The sequence below is a fragment of the Eptesicus fuscus genome, chromosome 21, assembly GCF_027574615.1.
Source record: "Eptesicus fuscus isolate TK198812 chromosome 21, DD_ASM_mEF_20220401, whole genome shotgun sequence".
Classification (NCBI taxonomy): Eukaryota; Metazoa; Chordata; class Mammalia; order Chiroptera; family Vespertilionidae; genus Eptesicus; species Eptesicus fuscus.
The window spans coordinates 1,003,209-1,025,174 of record NC_072493.1 but is presented as its reverse complement, the minus strand read 5'-3'; the positions used below and the strand labels follow the sequence as shown (position 1 = coordinate 1,025,174).

The 21,966-nt window shown below is 42.9% G+C and overlaps 2 protein-coding genes across 8 annotated transcripts in view; one reads left to right on the top strand and one right to left on the bottom strand.

The window, feature by feature from the left end:
* The first annotated feature begins 103 nt into the window (after positions 1-103).
* The window catches only part of OGFOD1 (2-oxoglutarate and iron dependent oxygenase domain containing 1), a 22,733-nt gene continuing 870 nt past the window's right edge, over positions 104-21,966 (top strand). Inside the window, exons 1-13 of one of the 6 annotated variants that reach the window (XR_008554884.1) lie at positions 104-304; positions 2,343-2,488; positions 2,660-2,706; positions 3,344-3,444; positions 5,053-5,169; positions 5,942-6,033; positions 6,222-6,350; positions 6,647-6,760; positions 8,100-8,179; positions 8,423-8,736; positions 10,533-10,655; positions 11,104-11,162; positions 11,666-11,913. Coding sequence is in view for 5 of the 6 variants with exons in the window: in XM_008152321.3 (XP_008150543.1) it covers positions 151-304; positions 2,343-2,488; positions 2,660-2,706; positions 3,344-3,444; positions 5,053-5,169; positions 5,942-6,033; positions 6,222-6,350; positions 6,647-6,760; positions 8,100-8,179; positions 8,423-8,736; positions 10,533-10,655; positions 11,104-11,162; positions 11,666-11,827 (1,638 nt within the window). In the remaining variant the exon portion in view is untranslated. Of the gene's footprint in view, positions 305-2,342; positions 2,489-2,659; positions 2,707-3,343; positions 3,445-5,023; positions 5,170-5,941; positions 6,034-6,221; positions 6,351-6,646; positions 6,761-8,099; positions 8,180-8,422; positions 8,737-10,532; positions 10,656-11,000; positions 11,059-11,103; positions 11,163-11,665; positions 13,967-21,966 lie in introns of those variants that run through there. The other 5 variants (XM_008152321.3, XM_054710008.1, XM_054710007.1 and 2 more) reach the window with 5 other exon arrangements.
* Positions 15,496-21,966, bottom strand: part of BBS2 (Bardet-Biedl syndrome 2) — an 18,514-nt gene continuing 12,043 nt past the window's right edge. For both annotated transcript variants that reach the window (XM_008152320.3, XM_054710005.1), the window contains 8 exons: positions 21,375-21,519; positions 21,114-21,285; positions 20,429-20,558; positions 19,272-19,403; positions 18,795-18,932; positions 18,007-18,119; positions 16,622-16,770; positions 15,496-15,988 (listed from right to left, as the gene is read on the bottom strand). In XM_008152320.3, the coding sequence (XP_008150542.1) occupies positions 15,882-15,988; positions 16,622-16,770; positions 18,007-18,119; positions 18,795-18,932; positions 19,272-19,403; positions 20,429-20,558; positions 21,114-21,285; positions 21,375-21,519 (1,086 nt within the window). In that variant the 3' untranslated portion in view covers positions 15,496-15,881. The remainder of the gene's footprint in view (positions 15,989-16,621; positions 16,771-18,006; positions 18,120-18,794; positions 18,933-19,271; positions 19,404-20,428; positions 20,559-21,113; positions 21,286-21,374; positions 21,520-21,966) is intronic.

Sequence of the window (21,966 nt, the reverse complement as noted above, 5' to 3'; positions counted from 1 at the left end):
TGAGCTTCCATTGGTAGAGCAGGCATGGGTTCCGCCTCCTCTTGCTTTGGTGCTTCCTATTGGGTGGCGCTGAGAAAGAGCGCATTCTGGGAATTCTAGTCTCGGTAAGCGGCTCGGTCCGTGTGGCGTGGGTCTGCAGCTTCAGAGGAGATGAATGGGAAACGGCCCCCGGACGCTCACCCGGACCGGATGGGGAAAAAGAGAAGGAAGGAGGTGATGGTGGAGTTTTCGGGCGCTGTCACGGAGGAAATCTTGAAAAAGCAGGTGGCTGAGGCCTGGAGTTGCAGGACGCCGTTCAGTCACGGTAACCGGGTGCTGGGAAGGAGCCACCATGCGGGGTCTGGAAGTCCTGGCGCTCGAGCCGAGCCCGGGGCAGCGGGGCCGCAAGGAGAGAGGCTGCTGGAGAGAGCGTCCCTTTGGCACCTCCGACCTCCGGCCTGGCCTGCTGCCCCGCCTTGGTTGCAAGTTCAGTTTGGCTTTAGAAGCCCGAGAAGAGGCAGACACGTAGGTCGAGAGTTTGGGGAAGAGAGGGCGTGAACGTGCTTAGTTGAATCCTGGAATCCCTCCACTGGCTGGGCGCCGTCGTCGTCAGTGGGTTGAACTTTTTAAAACTTCAGTTCCTTCCTGTGTAAAATGGGATAGCCAGATAGCATTTACCTCGGGAAGACGTTGAGTGAGATTAGTAAGCCAATGCATGTATGTATCTATAAATGTTTCCCTGAAGAAGCACCAATAAACATTTGGACACATATCTGAGTGGCTTAGGTGATATTTTCCTATGAAGGTAATGCTGGGTTGTCCCATGATGGTGCAGCCAGAGCATTTGAACGTACTCGGTTTTAGTTTTGTGTGTTTTTAAAAATATATATTTTATTGATTTTTTTACAGAGAGGAAGGGAGAGGGATAGAGAGTCAGGAACATTGAGAGAGAAACATCGATCAGCTGCCTCCTGCACACTCCCTACTGGGGATGTGCCCGCAACCAAGGTACATGCCCTTGACCGGAATCGAACCTGGGACCTTTCAGTCCGCAGGCCGACGCTCTATCCACTGAGCGAAACCTGTTAGAGCCGTACTTGGTGTTTTTTTTTATGCCCGGCTCGCACCCGCCTTGGCATCCCTGGCGCTGCCCGCTCACAGCCTCCCCACCCTGGCGCTGGTCGGGGCCTGCGGGCTGGGGGCAGCTCCTGCCTTGAGCATCTGCCCCCTGGTGGTCAGTGCTTGTCATAGCGACCAGTCCTTCCGCTGTTCAGTCGATTTGCATATTAGGGTTTTTTAGATAGATAGATAGATAGATAGATAGATAGATAGATAGATCGATCGATCAAACTACTTGGCCTATGAAAATAAAGCTTGTTGTGGGAGGAAGGAGCCTACAATGAACGATTCCAACCTCAGCTTCACATGTCACCTTATAGCATAAGAACTCCAATTGATGCATCATGCTTTCCCTTCTAAAGTTTGCCGTGATTTTTGTTTTGGTGAAGTGCTCTGGGGGCTCTGAATGCACATGGGAAATGATAGCCCAGCCGTAGGCAGCTGCCTAGGTTGCCTTGTACCTAGGTAAGTGTTACACTGCTGGGAGAACAGCAGCCGGAAGCTGGCTGGCATCCTGGGCCTGGTTCCTACCAGCTCTGTTGTTAACTATACCAGGATGCCCGCATAATTAAAAAAGAAAAGAAAGACATGATAGCTCATTGTTTAAAGCGCATGCCCTGGACACACGGATTTCTCCATCTGTGGGATGGAGACAGTGATCATGTCTGCCTTAGCGTGGTAGGGAAAATTAAATAATGCATGCAAAGCACCACTGTGCTTGGTGGCTGGTGGTGATTACTAGATGGGTACTTAATATAGCCCAACAGAGGTAGTGGGTAAAGTGAATTAGAAGGGGTTATGCCTGAACTGGATTCTTTTTGTTTTGTTTTTTTTAACCCACAAAGTTTGTATGTTCTAACCGCCTTGGACAATAACTTAGGAAAAGAAAAAGGGTTGAGGAAAATTGCCAGCCACTATTGCTATTCTCATTTTTATTTGCTACTCTCATTTTAAATGGGGGGCGATAAATTAAGACTTTAAAATATATTCAATTCAACAAGTAAACATTAAACTTACCCTCCCGCCCCCCAATTTTAAGGCCTAATATTTTAAGCACAGTATCATTAAAAAGTAATTTTGGGTGGGTAAAGAAAAAAAGGGAACAGCTTATAATCCCCCAAATCTGAGACTTTAGGTATTAGATTCCTGAAAATTCATGACCATCCCCTTTTGTATTCTCTGCATTCTATTCAGGGGTCAAAAATACAAAAGAAAAATAAGCCATAATGTTTTCTTCCCAATAGAAGCCATTATCATGGACATGGACCCCTTTCTTCATTGCGTGATCCCAAACTTCATCCCAAGTCAAAACTTCTTGGAAGGGCTTCAGAAGGAGCTTTTGAACTTGGACTTCCATGAGAAGTGTAATGATTTATATAAGTTCCAGCAGGTATTTATGACCTTTTCCATTAGTTCTTCCACTTTAGAAACCTATTTACAAAAAAATCATTCAGTACCTTTACGCTTGAGGTTTTACATTGGGTTTGCCTCGCCTTGATGTTGTGACTCATATATGAAGGAAATCCTTTTTTTTCTCTCTCTCTCTCTTTTCATGGTCAAGTCTGACGATTTGAAGAAGAGAAGAGAGCCTCACATCTGTGCTTTAAGGTAAACAAGTTATCTTATTTGTTGGGTGCCTGATATGTGCCAGGCTGGCTAGTATATGCTTTAAAATGTTATGTCTAAAATCTCTGTGGCTGTATTATCCTATTTTGTAGAGGAGGAAACAGCCTCTGAGAAATTAAGTAACTTCTTCAAGGCCACCTAGGTAAAAATTGAGGGAGCTAGATACAAACCTGAGTGTGTCTGATCCCAGGGTCCAATTCTCAGTGATAAAATGTTCAGCTTTGTTAGTAGTCCAGGAAACAAATTAACACTGAAATTACCATTCTTCACATATTAGGTTGGCAAATATTAAAGACAAAAACTCCCGTGTTGACAGAAGTGTAGATACCTTTATACACTGCTGTCTTTCTTAGTAGTGGTTTTGAAAGGTGTATCAAAGCCCTTCAGATTAGGCTTTCTCTTTTTGTAGTGTGATTCTACTTATAGAAATTTATCCTGAGCAAATAATTAAGGATGTGCTCTGGGAATATTAGCCCTAACGATGCAAGTTTAAAGTGAGGGAGACTCTTGGGAATAGATCTCTTGAATAAACAGCAACCTCCAGGAAAAAACAGTTGTAGCATATACCCAAATGTAGGCCACACTATGACATCACAGGTTATCTTGTTTGCATTTCTAGGAAAATTTTGTTTGAAGATTTCCGGGCTTGGCTTTCTGACATTTCCAAGATTGACCTGGAATCAACCATTGATATGTCTTGTGCTAAATATGAATTCTCAGGTAAGAAAGATAAAGCCCTGATGTCTATAAGATTTAAAGGCCTTAACTAAACAATGGTAGAAAGATAGATAGTATCAGTGTATCAAAATCCTGGACTGTGTCCCTGTATATCATTAGGATCTTAATAAGGAAGATCTGACCTGGTTCATATACAGAAATGCCCTTCATATTGGAAGGTATAAGGCAGTGGTTCTCTTTGGGAATATGATGAAAGCTATTGACCATATTTTCAGAAAAATGCTGATAACACACATACCAACTTTGCATACAATATGGGAAATTGTATTGTAAACTCTCCTCTTAGATTGCTTAAGGAACAAATGTCCCCCTCAATGTCATTTTTTCTTTTTAAGTTTAAAGGTAATAAGTGAATATACTCTTTAAGGAAAAAAATTCAAACAATATAGAAATATACAGTGTAAACCTTGATAGTCCCTTTCACCTGCTCTTTGTCAACCTCCCCCCGCCACGCTAACTCTTTAGAGGTATCCATTGTCACCAGTTTGGGGTGCATCCTCCCAGTTCCCATTCTGAGCATCTACATGTCTTTTTGAAAACGTTTGGTATTTTGCCTAGAAGGAAAAGTGTTGTGTGTTGTTTTGGATTTAACTCCCGTCTTGGAAGTTTAACTTAGTAACAGCTTTTTGAGGATAACTTAGTTGATACACATGAAGAATCATATCAGATGATTATTTTTTAACTTCAATTTTTCTTTTTGAAGTAATTTCAAACTTAACAGAAAAGTGGCACACATAGTACAAATCATTTTTTTTCCTGTTTTACTTGCAAATAGATTACAGTTGTGATGCTCTGTGAATAACTTCAGTAATCCCTACAGGAATATTCTCCTACATGATAGTGGTAAACCATTAAAATCAGTTAGTTCCATTATTTGGTGCTCTACAGCAAAAGGATCCAGTCCAGGATCATACATTCCATAGGGTTCCTTCTAGAGTTCTCCTTTTTCATATTTGTAATTCCCTTCTTTGACTGAGAAACCGGGTTACATTATCTTTAATATATTTATTCACTGTAACATACCTTCCTCCCACCCTGCACAGCTCCCACCTTGCTCAACCCCACCTCATGGGTTTTAGAAGTTTAACTCGAGAAGTTAATGGGAACAAGTACAAAAAAATCTTTGTGCAATAATTTCCATTGAAACATTCTTTCTTAATAAGAAATGGGAACAACGTAACATAGAAGATTGATTAAAGGGAGAGGGAGTGATTCATAATCCATAGAGTAAAATAACTATGCAGCCATTAAAAGAGATGAAAAGTATATGGAAACACACTTGCCATGTAGTAATTGTTTAAAAAAAGCAGGCCACAAAACAACCACCCAGGATAATATTTCTTTCCTAAAGCAAACACGTATGTAGAAACAATGTTGTAAGAAATGTGTAAAAATATTATTAGTGATTCTTCAGTGTTTTTAGAATTGACAGTTTTATTTCTGTAATTATAAAAGAGAAGTCAGTGTCATTTTAAGGCTGAAGGAGCTGACGTTACAGATGAATATCAGATAGCTTGACATAAATGCAGGGTCGGGTCCCAGCTGCTCCTTGTCTGTGCAGGGACATGCAGCTGTGCATTCAACTTGCAGATGCCCTGCTCTGCCATGATGATGAGCTGGAGGGGCGCCGGATTGCCTTCATTCTTTACCTGGTTCCTCCCTGGGACAGCAGCTTGGGGGGCACCCTGGACCTGTACAATGTGGATGGTAAGACACACGCATGCTCTTCAACACCCATAGCTACTTCCCAGTCTTTATGCACAATGTCTGTACTCCAAGGAGATGGAAGCCATTGATCACATGCTGCAGGAGGAATGAATGCCGGCCCTGACAACTGCCTCCCTGAGTTGTACTTGAGATAATGACCACTCCATACAGAGATAAGTTAGAGTTGATGTAGATGAGGAGCAGTCAGACCTGGCATCTGAACACAGACCGTGGGAGGGTAGCAGAGACATGTACAACTGCCTGTGGCTGTGAATCTGCCAGGACCAGTCCATTTGACAAGAAATCGGGGGTTTTTTTTTTGTTTAATAAATATATTTTTATTGATTTCTGAGAGGAAGAGAGAGGAAAAGAGATAGAAACATCACTGATGAAAGAGAATCATTGATCGGCTGCCTCCTGCATGCCTCACACTAGGGATCGAGCCCACAACCTGGGCATGTGCCCTGACCAGAAATCGAACCGTGACCTCCTGGTTCATAGGTCGACGCTCAACCACTGAGCCACACTGGCTGGGCATCGGGGGTTTTTATTGTAATGACTGACCCCAGAGGTTGACTCCAGGAAGCTTTCAGCCCTCATCCAATAATAGATGGGTGGTGTAAGGAGGAACAGTGTCACCTGGCAGAACTAGCCAGTATGAGTGAAATAGCTGGAAGGGTGGTCTTTGGGAACATTTAGATCACAGGGTGAAACGGGGTGGCCTGGAGGTGGTAAGTGCTAACATTTATGGGTATGTTCTCTCCTGGTGCAGAACACTTTCAGCCGAAGCAGATTGTCAAGTCCCTTATCCCTTCGTGGAACACACTGGTTTTCTTTGAAGTGTCTCCAGTGTCCTTTCACCAGGTAAAGATTGTAAGCCCCAGATGTATAGAGCACTAAGGCTCATGCCCTATAGTCACTCATTCCTATTAGACCTAGCTGGCCAGATTGTTTTCACACCCAGCGTGAAGGATCTAGAAGTTAGTGTGCCTCGGCTGGTAATCTCCCTCCTCATTCTTTGGGTTGATGTACCGTTGGTTTTGTCCTTTCAGGTGTCTGAAGTCCTGTCTGAAGAAAAGTCACGTCTGTCTATAAGCGGCTGGTTTCATGGGCCCTCACTGACCAGGCCTCCCGCCTACTTTGAACCTCCCATACCTCGGAGCCCTCATATCCCGCGAGATGTAAGGATAAGTGCCTGCTGCCGGATTCTTATCTTAGCAGCTGTAGCTACCAGGTGTTTTGTGGTTTCAAAAGTGGCTCTTCCTGATAATGAAGCCAGACTTTGAGCTTGCCCTTCCGCTTTGCTTAGATAAACTTGGCTGGTGTCCTTCTCAGGCAGTTTCCCAGCACTTTATATTTAACAAGGCGACAATGCTAAATTGAGGATTTGCACGTATTGTTTTACTACTGTGAAATGATGTGAGAACAAAAGCAATAGGAATTAACTCACCTTTTGCATCTGCTGCTTCTTTGTAAGCATGAAATTTTGTATGAGTGGATCAACCCTACTTATCTGGACATGGATTACCAAATTCAAATTCAAGAGGAGTTTGAACAACAGTCTGAAATTCTCCTAAAGGAGTTCCTTAAGGTAGGTCCGCATGTCCTGTCTGGAATGTCTTGTTTGGCATGCAGTCTTGCTTCTTGGGTGGGTGAATAGGCATCACCAAGAGTTTTTGTTTTGTTCCTGGTTAGAATGTTTATGTCATCCTCTACTTCAAATAAAACATAGAGATGATGTTAATAGCTAACATCGGTATCAGTTGTGTGCTTAGTGGGTTAAGAGTCCCTTGGGTATTCTCCATTTCTCTAGAATCTTAATGATACACACACAGGCGGGGCGGGGGGAAGCTTCTACATGGGAGTTGTGTGTCATTCCCTTCCTATTCATTTACTGACTATGGTGCATGCTATGACTTTCTCAGTGAGACAGATTGCTAATTGATCAGCACCTATGAATGAATGTGTGACAGTGATGAAGCAGCACTTTGTAGTGGGAAGAGAGCTAGAGCAGAAGTCAGAGACCTTGTATTCCTGTCCTGGCTCTGTGATTTACTAGCCTGACCAGATCACTCAGTCCCTGAGCTCTAAACCTGCCCTGTCCATCTTGCAGGGTTGTGAGGGCCAGACGAGATCATGTCACTGGTGTGGTGCTTCACAGTTGACCCTGAGTGCCATGGCATCACAGTCCCAAGAGCGGTTCCTCCATGAGAAAAAGGTTGAGACAGTACATATTCTCTGTCTCTCTCAATTTTATAGCTGACATTAGTGTATTAAGGAATTTGAGAAGTATTGTAGAAAATAAACTTCTTTAAACCCTATGTAATTCAGCTTAACTAAACCATGCTTTGGAATCCTTTCCCTACTTTGCTGACAAGCCTACTATTTTCAGAACCCTCCTTGGGAAACTGCTTTAAGCAGGTACATAGCTCCTATGGAAAATATTTCAGTAGGTTAACCTACTTCTTGTACTGAACTTAACATTTTAAGTTTAGAATGTTGATTAAATGAAAGGAATGAGCTGAGGCCTAGAGAATCCATATTGTTTACAGATTTTCATTGTCATGACATTGACAGTTTTGCTTTAATTTTTCCCCCTCACATCTTATGAATTACAGAGTCTGTATTATGATCCTCATTTTATAAATGAAGGAGATTAAGAGGTTGAGCAATCTGATACAAGATAAACAACTACTTAAGGAAATGGTCCAAATAGACACTTGAGTCTCTTGGCTAAAGCTTGCTGACGATTTATCCCATCTTTCCTCTGGCTTCTTATCAGGACTGGGGAATGTTGTGTGAAAGGGGTGAGAGTCAGCTGACCCCTTTAAGGATCAGCCAGATGATTGCAGAGCTTCAACACCAGCAAGACCAGGGGGAGGGGTCATGGGGAGTTTTGCTGACTGCTTCTTTATTTGCTCATATTCCAGCCGGAGAAATTTGCAGCGGTCTGTGAGGCTTTGGAGAAAGGAGGTGTGAAATGGAACAGCCGAGGGCCCCCTAACAAAAGGTAGAACCCATCATCCAAGACATTTGCTTCTGCGTGTGGCGCCTGCCTGTCTGTCTGTAAGGCTCACTTCCCTAACGATATCTGGTTCCCAGGGACATCCAGTAGCAGGCCCGAGCAAAAGCTCCCTGTTGTCATGTGTGCTATGCCAAGAATTAGGGGGAGAGGCACAAAGCTATCAGCTTTTATTCCATGAGTAATTTCATATCTGTGGCTTTGATGAAAACTGCCATTGCTGCTTTCCAGGTTTTATGAGAAAGCCGAGGAGAGCACGCTTCCCGACATTCTCCAGGACTGCCTGACATTATTTCACTCCGAGGCACTGTTCTTGCTGCTGTCCAACTTCACGGGCCTGAAACTTCATTTCTTGGCCCCTTCCGACGAAGAGGAGATGGCGGGCACAAAAGAGGGAGAAGCAGCCTCTGCTCCTGAGAGCACTGAGGAAGGGACGAGTTGTAGCTCCTCAGAGCCAGAGAGTAATCTGGCAGCTGCCAGCAGCAACAGCCAGCAGAGCAATGAACAGGCAGACCCAGAGCCAGAGGAAAACGAAGCCAAGGAAGGTAAGCTTCATGACTTGTCCTGGTTTTCCATTCAGCACTCACCAGTCAGTCAGTCATTCAGCAAACATTTCTTGAGTATCTACTGTTTGTTAGGTCCTGTTTTGGGAGTTGGAGGAAAAAAAAACACTGACAAGGTCCTTGCTGTCCTTGAGTTTACATTCTAAAAGGAGAGGACAGCCTGGCTAGCATGGCTCAGTGGTTGAGTATCGACCTGTGAACCAGGAGGTTATGAGGTTCGATTCCTGGTCAGGGCACATGCCCGGGTTGTGGGCTCGATCCCCTTGCGGGGGCATGCTGGAGGCAGCCAATTGATGTTCTCTCTCATCATTGATGTTTCTATCTCTCTCCCTTCCTTTCTGAAATCAATAAAAATATATTTAAAAAAATAAGAGGTGAGGACAGATTAATTGTATACATCAACAACTAAAATGTCAAATAATGACACATATTATACAGATCGTTTCAATAAGGTTATGTTCTGTGGAATGGCAGAGTGGCCTCTTAGGTGAATGGGCAACCTGGGAAAGCCTGTCTGGGGAGCTATCAGCTAAGCTCAGATCTGAATGGCAGGAAGAATCTGCAGGAAGGGCATTTCCAGGTGGGAGGAACAGCTGGTATATCTTATTAGTACAAATGGTGGGGAGAGATATGACTGGCTTTGCCTAAAATTACTCTCAAGCACAAGGACATAAAGGAGAGGAAGGTGAGCAGTTTATTTCTGCTAACGACCAATAACAAACTTAAGAAAAACTTGCTGGAACTTGGATAAATAGAAGGAATTATTAAAAGTAGAAGATAGAAAAATACAAGAAATTTAAGAGGTAACACTTCTGTGGGAATTTTGGCCACATTAACTGAGCAGCTACAAATTCAGCTTAAATGTTACAGCACCTATGAAATCAAATTAGAAAGTCTGTTCCCCAGTTCCTCCGGTCAGTTTACCTGCCCTTCTTCCACTCTGACTTCTTGAGAAGGGCCCTGTACAGTCAGAAGAGCAAAGATGAGGGAGATGGATACCGTGGAAATGAGACAGCAGTGTGAGGTGCTAACCACACACACATAACTCAGGGTCTTTAATTTAGTCTGCCGTACTCTCACTTTGGTCACCACAGATATTTAGAGAAACCAAAGTATTTCTCCACTTCTTTTCCTTTTTTATTTCGTTTTTATGGGAACCTGCAACTTGGAAGAAAATTTACACTAGCAACCAAAATGTGCTTATTCTGTTATTGCGCATCTGCTGTGTACAAGGCCCTGGCCAGAGCCAGGGGGGAGTACAGAGGTAAATGAGACAGGTCACTGTTTACCAAGTTTAGCATCTTCAAGAAAAGCTAAAAAGCTTTTTTTAATAAAAGCTATAAAGTTGCTGAGGCAACTTAAGCAGTGTTAATTCAGTAAGATACCCAGACCTGACAATTTTTAAGTTTCTTTTAAAATATATATATATATATAAAATAACGTCAATTTCAGAATGTTTAAAAAAACAAATCATTGTCATTCCCTTGCAATCTAGCAGTGGTATCAAGGTTATTTTCATCCTAGAGGCCCAGTACACAAAATTCATGCACAGGTAGGGTCCCGAGGCCTGGCCGGCGATCAGGGTGATTGGAGGGCCCCTGCTGGCACCCACCTTGGCTGGCCTGGGGCCTGCAGGCTGGGGACAGCACCTGCATTGAGCGTCTGCCCCCTGGTGGTCAGTGCACATCATAGCAACCAGTCATTCCACCGTTCAGTCGATTTGCATATTAGGCTTTTATTATATTAGATTTTCTGGCCTTCTTTCATTTTTTTCTTAGAATCAAGTGTTCCCACGTGCCAGGGGGAACTGAGGCATTGGCGGACTGGTCACTACACTTTAATCCATGACAACAGCAAGACTGAATTTGCTCTGGACTTACTTCTTTACTGTGGCTGTGAAGGTAGGAGGGGGGATAGGAAGCAGTGACTATTTCCTTAAGGGGGCAGTCTCTCCTGCATGTCCCTCTCCAAGTGAACCAGTTCAGAAGTATTTGCCTTGTCCGGGATCTCAGTATTGGGAGGGGTGTTAGGGGTCGTGAATTTCAGCCTCCCAACTCAAAGTATTTGTACCTGTGACCAGGGTGTGGGAGATGGACCGAACCATACATACTTGCCCTCCAAGAATGCCCCCCTCCCCGATCTACAGCTTTTATGTAATTGTCCTTAAATCTAACACTTAGTTCTTAGTGTTCAGTTCTTTAGTGTTGATTGAATGGTAAATTCAGACTATGGTTGGTTACTACTAGACTCCCAATCCCCCGTTCACGCAGCAATGGGATCAGTGGTCTAAGCAGCAGATGTGACACTTGCAGTGAGAGCTTTCTGAACATTGTTTGTTTCCCCTTGAAGGCTGGGAGCCTGAATATGGTGGCTTTACTTCCTACATTGCCAAAGGGGAAGATGAAGAGGTAAGTTGCTCCTGATAGCAAACTATCTTTTTAGTTCTTGATGCTTACCTTCTTCAAAAACCCAATTTTTATGACCTACCATTATCTTTAACCGATAAATCCATGTTGGTCTGCCTGGCAGTGATCTAATTTCTAGTAGAAAGTACTCGGCATGGAACAAAGACGATAAATGATAATCTCTAAGCATTTATTTATTCTACCCTAAGAAATTCCAAATATATTAAAAGCCACATGGTACATCATGGTACATTCCCATTAATTTTTCAATATAATAAATGAGTGCATTAGCTGAAATTTTTCTGGGTATGTAATGGGGTTTGTTGGAAAATGACTTGACATCCAGAGCAATTAGCTCTCCCTAATAAAAGCTCTTTATTATCCCCTATGCCAGACTTAAGTACTTGATATGGAAGTACTTGATATTCATCTGTTTAGTGATGAATCACTGAAGAGTTTAGAATAAGCTCTGTGTTCTGATATGTCATTGTATTTGTCTGTTTCAGCTGCTAACAGTGAATCCAGAAAACAATTCTTTGGCATTGGTCTACAGAGATAGAGAGACTCTTAAATTTGTCAAGCATATTAACCACCGAAGCCTAGAACAAAAGAAAACCTTCCCAAACAGAACAGGTTTCTGGGACTTCTCATTCGTCTACTATGAATGACAGGGCTGGGCGAAGCTGCGAAGAGAGACCCTTCGTCGGCACTGGAAAGGCTGGAAGAGCTGGCATCGAGCAAAGGAGAGCTACAGGTAACCTGTCTTGACACTTCTTAAAACCACGTGGTTGGCCTTCAATAGGACTCAGTGATCGTCCTCAGTCTAGACCTTGAACTTGGGGAGTTTTTAAATGTGGGGTTTCTTTTTGTGGTAAAATATGTGACATAAAATTTACAATTTTAACCAAATTCCACCACATGTAGTTGTTTCTTCCCCACAGAATACCAAAAAATACCAACTCTTGGGTTCTCTCTCCCAGAGCAGTAATTTTTTAGCAAGAAGTTGTGGCTGCAGGGTCACTTCAATGCCATTATTTATACTTACCACTACTACTGAGTGAGGACGTACAAATCCTGTTGGGAGAGTTTGACAGAGAGACACCGGAGGCAGGCTCTCCAGTCTCCATGAACTGAACATTCCCACAAAAATTGATTCCTTCTCTGATTGACACGAAGTCAGTCCACATAGGCAGTTTTGAAAACTACTTAGGAACTGTCCACATGGTATCATTTTAGGAAAAGCAGATTTCTGTACCATACAAATAAAAAGGTAACTGCGGAGCCAGAGCACATAGTGTGGGCAGGGGCCAGATGGGAACAAGGGAAAAATGCAAAACACCAGGCTGCATGGGTATCATCTTGTACTTGAGTTTCAGAGTGAAATGGGAGATAATTTAGTTCTGTGATCACAGGACTCTGCTTTTGGCAGATTTGTAACTGCTAATTATAAAATTTAAAACTTTAATAATGTTGAAAGTCATTCTTGTAAAGCATGTCCAGGGTTGCATAATGGTTATAAAATTCCTAGTTCTTTGATTTCTAAAAGTACTGATGGCTGGCTGAGGACAAGACAGTCTCGGGGAGAGTAGCAGATGCTGTATGTGCTGAAGGCATTCGCTCAGCATTGTGGGGAGATAAAGCTGATTAAGACGCAGCCCCTGCTCTCACCTAAGAGGGGCTTAAGATTTATATAAACAGGATGTAATGAGGGTTAGGAATAGACATGAGAGAGGAACAGTCCCCTGAGAAGAGAGCATTTCAGCTGAGCCTTGTGTGTGGCTAGGCAGACATGGTGGGAAATACAAACCATTCTAAGATATTGAGTACCTGGTGGTGGTGACTTTTTCAAAGGGATGCTCAAAAAGTGGCTGAAAAGCTTTCTCCCAGATAGCAAAATCCTCAAGATCAGCTTTTACATAAAGGCCGAGTCGAGTGTTCACTTAAAGCTTCAACAAAATTCAGCAACAGAATAGAGCTTAAAGTGTAGCTTCTAGAAGGCACCAGATTCTGTCAGGATAGAAACAAAGGGAAGTAACTGATAACCAGCTTTTCTCATCCCCGAGTTAAATCTGGTGACTGCTAAGGAAAGAAGGTAACTGAATGTTCTATGAACACTTTCATCTCCTCCAGTCCTACTTGCTTGGGAACAGTTCAGAATAGCAGACAGGGCCAGGACTACCTGGTTTCAAACCTCCACATGGCTCACCACGCCGAGCTGTGGGACCTGTAGGAAAGTCTGCCTCTCTGAGCTCAGAGATACTAGTATCAGGGGGATCAAAGTGATTCCGTGTGAAAATGCACTTACAACCTATAAATCAAGAGTACTTAGCCCTAATTGGTTTGGCTCAGTGGATAGAGCCGTGGTCGGCAAACTGCGGCTCGCAAGCCACATGCGGCTCTTTGGCCCCTTGAGTGTGGCTATTCCACAAAATACCATGGCCTTAGGCGAGTCTATTTTGAAGAAGTGGCGTTAGAAGAAGTTTAAGTTTAAAAAATTTGGCTCTCTGGGGGGGATGAGGACAAATATGTGATAGCTTAATCAATAAAGAAATTTAAACAAAAAAAATTAATAAAATAAAATAAAAAATTTGGCTCTCAAAAGAAATTTCAATCATTGTACTGCTGATATTTGGCTCTGTTGACTAATGAGTTTGCCGACCACTGGGATAGAGCATCGGCCTGTGGACTGAAGGGTCCCAGGTTCGATTCCGATCAAGGGCATCTACCTTGGTTGCAGGCACATCCCCAGGAGGGGTTGTGCAGGAGGCAACTAATCGATGTTTCTAACTCTCTATCCCTCTCCCTTCCTCTCTGTAAAAAATCAATAAAATATATATATTTTTTAAAAGAGTACTTAAACATACCTTGCTTCTGGTTGGCGCCATCAAGCTTGCCTGTGAATATTTTAAGGTCTAGAAGGAAGTATTTTGACTAAAGAACAAGAGAATGGTGAGATGTGTGCTATTAGGGTCCCTACAAAAGAAAATAGCCATACAATTTAAAACCAGCGTCAAGTAGAGATTTCCATCTCAGTGGGTATAGGTTAGACTATGGTTGAAACTAAAAAGGGCTCAACAGTAGGACTTGGGTTCTGCCGATAGCTCTGTGACTGGCGAGTAATTAATCCCTGCACTTCAATTTCTGCGCCTTTGAAGCAGAAAATTCTTTACTACTTCAGGGATTACAGAAAAATAACACAGTATATTAAGGCTGTCTTTTGCACTTACAGGTTAAAAATGCAAAACAAAGGTATTACAAGGCATAATCTCATTAAAATTAGGACTCCATAAAGCTCACCTATCAGAAATGGAAGACATAATCCTAGATGGTCAACTGGAGGAAACTAGCGAAGTTCATTTACCACAGAGGAAAGGCCCCTCTCCCTCAGCCACTTAGGAATGAATGCTATTAAGATGTGAAAACAGACTAAACCAGTCCTGAACTCAACCGTAAGGCAAAATTTTAACTCTTAGAAAAGGAGTTGCTGCCCTGGCCAGTTTGGCTCAGTGGATAGAGCATCAGCTTGGGGACTCTAAGGTCCCAGATTCGATTCCCATCAAGGGCACATGCCCGGGTTGCAGGCTCAGTCCCCAGTAGGGGGCATGCAGGAGGCAACCAATGATTCCCTCTCATCATGGATATTTCTGTCTTTCTCTTTCACTTCCTCGCTGAAATCAATAAAAATATTTTTTTAAAAAGAAGAAGAGGAGGAGGAGTTGCTAGGTATTGGCCCGACCTCAGCTTTCTCTTCCTGGTAAGCACACAGCTAGGTAACATTTCCTGGCCTGGCAGCCAGGCGTGGCCACACTGGCTGTGGAATATGAGTGGAAAGGAGTGGGCCATTTCCAGACCACAGCCTTGAAAAGCTTTTCCTCTTCTGCTGGCTTGGACAGAAGTAACTGCAGGCCTTAGGACAGCCCTTGTCCAGTAGGATTCCAAGTGAGAGGGAAGCCCCAAGGCCACAGGTCTTCACTGCATGCAGAAGTGGTCACCCCAGTCATTCCTGAGGCAGGTTTCTCTAGAGCAGCAGTTGGCAACCACGGACCACTGGTGGCCCGTGAGGTCTGAAACGTTGGCGACCGCTGTTCTAGAGAACTCAGGCTGACAAAGGCTGCCCTAGATGGTTCCTGAGCAGCTACAGAGAGATCTGATATACTGAGAAATAAATTCTGAGGTCTGTTTTAGCAGTTAACATTACTCCAACCAATAGATCACCCTGAACTTTTAATACAAATTTGTTTACACCCACCTTTCAATGATTAAAATGAAGGCACACAAATGTAATGTCCACATTTTTTCTCTGCACGTAATAGAAATGGTTTATGCAATTCTGATGTGGTGATTTTAAAATCAGTCAACACAAATTTTAATGTAAAGTAGATAATCTATTTTAAAATTACAAATTCAATTACAAGAAAATACATGTATCTATACATCAACTTTACATATATGCAGAAATAACTGAACTTCGGAGCCCTGATGTTTCAAATGTATTCACCTTCCTCCATACAAACCTAGTATTTGGCAACGGTACTACTGGATAGTTTAAAAACAGAAAGTGATACACTTTTCAGCTGCAATGCTTGGTCTTTCATTTGTACAACTCACCAAGGCTGTTTTCATTCTCAGCACCCTCGGTTCACTAGGATGCGATCCACAGCAAACCAACCTTGATTTTTAGGAAAGCACACTTTCTAGGAACCTCACCACCTATTCTCTCTCCTATGAAGAGGTTGTCCCCACCCGCATGATTCTGAACAGAGTGTTGATGTTGTTGCTTCGAATCGCATCCCGACAAGCAGTGATCACCTGGTTCTTTGGTTTTCCAACTATATGAAAAGAAATACCAAATCAGTGCAATCTGAAAGATTATTAAAAGTGAAATGTTAAATCAGAGGCCAGCTTTAAAACAGTGTAAAGTTAGGGTAGAAGAGAGTTACAGGTAGTGCAAATTCAACTAAATTATCACTCCCTTCAAAAGATAACCTGTGTGAAGAAGTTCATCACAAACCAAATCTAGAGACCATTTCAAACCTAGAAATCACGTCAGTTTTATAGGAAAGGATCAAAGCTCATATCCACCTCTGGTTATTTCTGCTTCCTTTGGGTTACTTTATTGTTCTTTTTCTAACTTTTAAATTGGACACTTAACTCATTAATTTTCAGTCTCCCTTTGTTTTTTTTAATAAGGGTACTTAAGGCTTTCCTCTTGGGTATATGCCACTAGGTTTATCTTTCAAGGATGCTGCAAGGTCTAAGAAAAGGAGCTACAAGCTTTCTTTCCTCTGAAATCTGGATACTAATCAAGCTGGACAGGCTGACTGAAACTCAAGCGACTGGTGCCAACTGGAGTGTTAAAAGTCTCTATAGATACAGGCCCTAACATGAATTCTCGAAGCTACCGCCATCTTCAGTGATTCTCACCCCCACATTACTAATAATAGCGCTCTACAGAGACTTACCACGCAGACGGCCTGCTCTTTGTATTGCTTGATTTACTGCTTTGAGGTTTCCCAACAGCTCTGTGTGATTGTTACAGCGTATCTTATATCCATTTAGCAAGTCTTTATTAAGATCATAGAGCTCCATATAGCGATTCTTCATTGTTTTCCTGTGTAAATCAATAGAAATTGAATATCATTGTACCTTGGTACAGCAAGCTTAAATGAAAAAAAAAAGTGCAAACTTTTTAGACACATAAAGAATAGAAGACACCAAATTCTTGGCTGTTTGTCATTAAAGCAGGGTAATTCTAAATTTTGCTTTGAAAACATTGAGAAGTTTCTATCAAAATACTCTATTTCTTACAAAAACATGGAAGACAAGTGGTCTTCCTCTCTTATCAGTCCACGGTTTGTTTGAATTTAGGAGCCAAGAATGATCAAGTGCCCACTGTGCTGGGGAAAGTGAGCTGGGTGACAGCCTGTCTTCCAGGCTTCAGAGTAACATTCATTAGACAAAATCTGCTAGCCCTGCCCCTATTCACTTTCACCTTTTTATAAAATGTAATGCACATTGGAAAAAATGCACAGAGCAGATGTTTATTATCCAAGTCAAAAGGGCATTGCCAGCACCCCAGAAGCTTCCCGACGGGTTCTTCCTGAGGAGAAAATGCTATCTTCTGTAAAAATCTCTTCCCTGCGTTACTTTATATTTTTATCATCTATCCATGCTTCCCAAATGATACAGTTTAGTTTAATCTGTTCCCAAACTAAATACTAGTAAATGGAAGCATTTTACACCTATTCTTTTGAGTCTTACTTTTTGTCTCCATTATGCTTATAAGATTTGTTCACGTTGGTACGTTATTGAGATACATGCATTCTCGTTGGGAGTAGTGTTCCATTTGTATGGACATATCGTGTTGATGCTAGTTTGGATTGTCTCCTCTTTGGGTTTCTTATGAACAATGCCTTTATGAGCATTCTTATAAAAATGTCCTGGTTCATACATGCATTCATTTCTCTAGGTCAGGGGTCCTCAAACTTTTTAAACGGGGCCAATTCACTGTCCCTCAGACCGTTGGAGGGCCGGACTATAGTTTAAAAAAAACTATTAACAAATTCCTATGCACACTGCACATATCTTATTTTGAAGTAAAAAAACAAAAGGGCAAAAACGCCCGCATGTGGCCCACGGGCCGTAGTTTGAGGACGCCTGGTCTAGGTTATAAACCAGGAGTTGCTGGGTCATAGGGTATGCATATTTTCAACTCTACTGATAATGCCAAGTTATTTTACAAAGTCTTGGTACCAAACACACTCCTCCTAGTAGCATCTGAGAGCTGCTATTCCATATTGCTGCCGTGCTTCATCTTGCACCTGTCCTAGTCACAGTAAATACTCACATGTCCCTCATCAGACGAGCATCCTCAGCTCGGACCAGCAAACTTCGGATCAGGTTGGAATTGTCAGCCATGTCAGCACTGAGCTTCTGATGCACTGAGTGATACTCATCCACCTGGAGACCATGAATACTCGGGAATGAAAGAGACCTCCCAGACTGCTTGAAAACCAGACAGACTGAGAAGACACTGTCTACCATACAGCAAGGCCCTCTCCTTCCCTCTGTTGACTTGGCCCATTTTAACCCCATTGTGTCAGCTCCTCCTCAGTGAAGTGACTAGTCGGTGCTGCCTCCAACACTCACAATGACATTCCGGTTGGATCCTTTTCGTGTCTAAGCATGGGAGCCCTAGCAACGCTCATATTAACATTCTAGAGATTGGGGGTGGGAACTCTGTTATAATTTGGGGCCAATCAAAATTGTTAGTTTTCCTTTTTCTTCTGAATTTGTGTTGTTGGAAATTCCTAAACCAAAGAGCAAAGTAGATACAATTAAGATGAAGGGTTAGCAAAGGAAACTGTTGATATATATTTTAAAAAGTATTCCCCTGAACAGAGAAGAAAGCAGGGTGGTCAAGAGCAAACCACTCACTGTTATAAAAGAAATCCTTTAACTAGTGAACTCTCCAATACTAGTTCAATTTTGATTTTAAGAATTTGCAGAATTCTTTAAAACGTAACTATCATATAACATACATACAGTCGTAGTGCCATTACTCTCCTACGAGAAATGTTTCAGACATTATTAAACTACCACGTTCTCATAAATGCATCCACTGTGAGCCCTCACCTTAACTAGCACCTTTCGTAACTCCTCAAAGTAGACAGGGAAATCTGCTTCCACCTGAAGGTCTTCAATAGCAAAAAATGATGCAATTGACTGGATGATGTCACCAGCCAGATCAATGTCATCAGTCTTCACCGAGATCTATCCAGAGGGAGAGAGACAAGTCAGCATCCTCAGATATTAAAGACAGACTAAGCTGAAACCTGCATTTCCCCATTCTCCGCACATTTCCTGAGTATAAATTTATGTGTGGTGATGAATAAGACGGGTTAGCCCTCAAGGGAATTTCAAACCACATTCGTTATTTTAGCAGCAGGCTAAAAGATCATCCTTTAGCCTCATAAACTAAACAACAAAATCAAACAGTGAAAATGTTTCTGTTCGCCTCTGTATTCCTAACCCTCCCCAAGTTAGACAAGGAAGGAGGGGGGAGGCAGCAAACCTAACAGACTAAGTTCTGTCCAAGACATTAAACTTTACCTCTCCATTGAGCTTTACTTTTATATACAGCTGGCTACCGTTCCGTAAGGATGTGAAACACACTTGAAATGGAGCATTCTGAATGTCCGTGTCTTCTGGGAGCAGAAAGTTCTGGTTGAGCCATATAAAAACCTTAAAAATGAATAGGATGAAGTGAACTTCAAGTATAGTCATTTTCAAGTACAGTCACTGTTAAGAGTTATCCTCCTTTATCGTTTCATTGTTTGGTAAACAAAGAATTATACTTCACACACCACCCCCACCAGGAAAACACTAATCACACTCTCTTTCCCCACCTTCTGCATGTTCATAATTATGTCTGGCCCCACAGCATGCATGATTTAATAGTATCTTCAAATTAGACATAAACTTATATGCAATGCAGAAACAATTCAGGTATGATGCTAATTCTGTTCACACGATAGCTCTTCTGTGGCTATGTTCTGGACAATGTAATCTGCTTAAAATTACAGATTACAGTAATTTTAAGTCCATTCTTTAAAAAAAATTTAATGAAATATGCATGCACAGAGCATAGACACTGACACATCCACACAATAAGAATAAAATTTAATATTGAGTTAATATTACTGCACAGTGGTTTGTAACGCAAGTTCCACATAAGAGCCACCCTGAGGCTTTTGGAAGGGCCCACCTATAGAGTGTCTGGTTCCATGGGCTGGGCAGGGGCCTGAGAATCTATGTGATTGAAAAGCCTCACTAAGAATTCTGAGGGCCAGCCATGATTCCAGTCCATTGGTATCAGGCCTCTCAAATTTACAAGGTGCTTTCACACCAATTATGTAATCTTCATATGGGAGGTAAGATAACCTCACCGATAAGGAAATAGGCTCAGACTGGTGCAGGGCATTCCCCGAAATCACTAAGAATTTAATCAGTTAAGGTAGCATTTGAGCCCAAAAATATTCCCAGCCCCAAGTCCCACTCTCCTTCCACTTTGATGCAGGGTCCTCTTTAAATACTAGGTCAGGACAATGTAATAACCACAGAGACCATAACCATAGGAAGAAATTAACTGGTGAGCATTCACCTGTAACTAAGGGTTGTTCAGGTGAATACGGTCTGTGTTTTTTCAGAATGAGGGTGGTACTTTAGCAACATTTCAAAGTATTGAAAGAAAAAAGCCAGATGCTCACTCTCTGGGCCCGTTCAGCAATGGTAAAGTTGACGTAACCGAGCGGCTGGCTGGCAGAGTCCAGGCTGGTCAGCGCATACATGGAGAATCTTGGGAGCTGTCTGGTCAGTTCAAATACGTGAAACTGGGTGCTGTGGCCGACCAATGGGACACAAGAGAACTTTCATATAGAATGGTGTTTCAAGGCACAAGGCCCTAAGTCATCATGTTGATATTTAAGGGTTTCACAGATGGTCACCCAAAACTTGAGGGCTAAGTAGTACATTAATGGGGTTTGAGATTTGGAGGTAACGTAAGTCTACATAAACGTATAAACCAAGGGCTTAAAAGACCCTAGAAGGCTTCTTGTCTTCCACAAATCCAGTGGGTTTCCTCCAAGCTGAGGTTGTATAAAGCTCTAATATAAAGCTGCATCCTAACCCTTACAGTCTCAGTGCTCAAAACTAGAAGTGGACAAATCATCAGTTAACCATATTTTGTGATTATAAAATCATCAGACTAAAACCAGAAAATAACCATCTGAAACTTAAATACCCCGATTTTTGGAAGATTTCAAATTAGGGAAATAAGGTCCTGGGAACGTTACAGGCTCCCGCGGCCCGCAGGGTCCCTGGCGTGATGGAGAAGCCCACGCATCTCGCCCTCCTCAGTGTCGTCTGCAAACAAACGGACTTGCAGAGGGTCACCTGCTTCTGTACCCCACGAAGGTTTTCAAGTGCAGATCCACAGGGACATCTTTGGGAGGTGTGATAGGGATGCGGATGGAGCTGGAAAGGCTGTGAATGCTGGGGTGTACCACGTGGCTTTCACCTAGAAAAATGCCCTCTGCGAAAATCAGTACCGCTCGGATGATGGTGTCTGCAGGGAAGAGGGGAAACGGAAGGCCGTTGGAGCACGGCTCGGAGATAGCACAGGCGCCTGAAAATGCCCGCTACAAACACCTTTACCGTTCGAAGTGGAGATGCACAGTTCGGTGTGAGCAGCCCGGGTCTCGCTCCCCAGGCTGACGGAGAGGGCGGTGTGCAGCTTGGTGTTGGCTGGGATTGTGCCCCACTGCCCATCGGCCTCGTTCAGCGGACTGCTCCCCTCGGCCTGCAAAACAGCCCGCCCGCCGCCAACTCAGTCACCACAGGAACTGACGGCACTCTGAATACCGTGTTACCTTACATTCATCTGGTTTCTCAGAATTCAGAAGACTCTCCTCCTTGGCACCCCTTGCTCTTCCCAGCCTTTTCCCAAGCAAAAATACCCTCGTCCCTTTCTGGGTCTCAGGTCCACTGTACCCCATCACGCCTTTCACATTTTTTACATTGATCTTTTAAAGTAACAAAATTCACTTAGCATAGCAAATTCAAAAATAGTTATGTGTGCCTTAGCCGGTCTGGCTCAATGCAAAGAGCGTCAGCCTGAAGACTGAAAGGTTCCAGGTTCGATTCTGGTCAAGGGCACATGCTAGGGTTGCGGCTTGATCCCCAGTGGGGGGCGTGCAGGAGGCAGCCAATCCATGATTCTCTCTCATCACTGATGTTTCTATCTCTC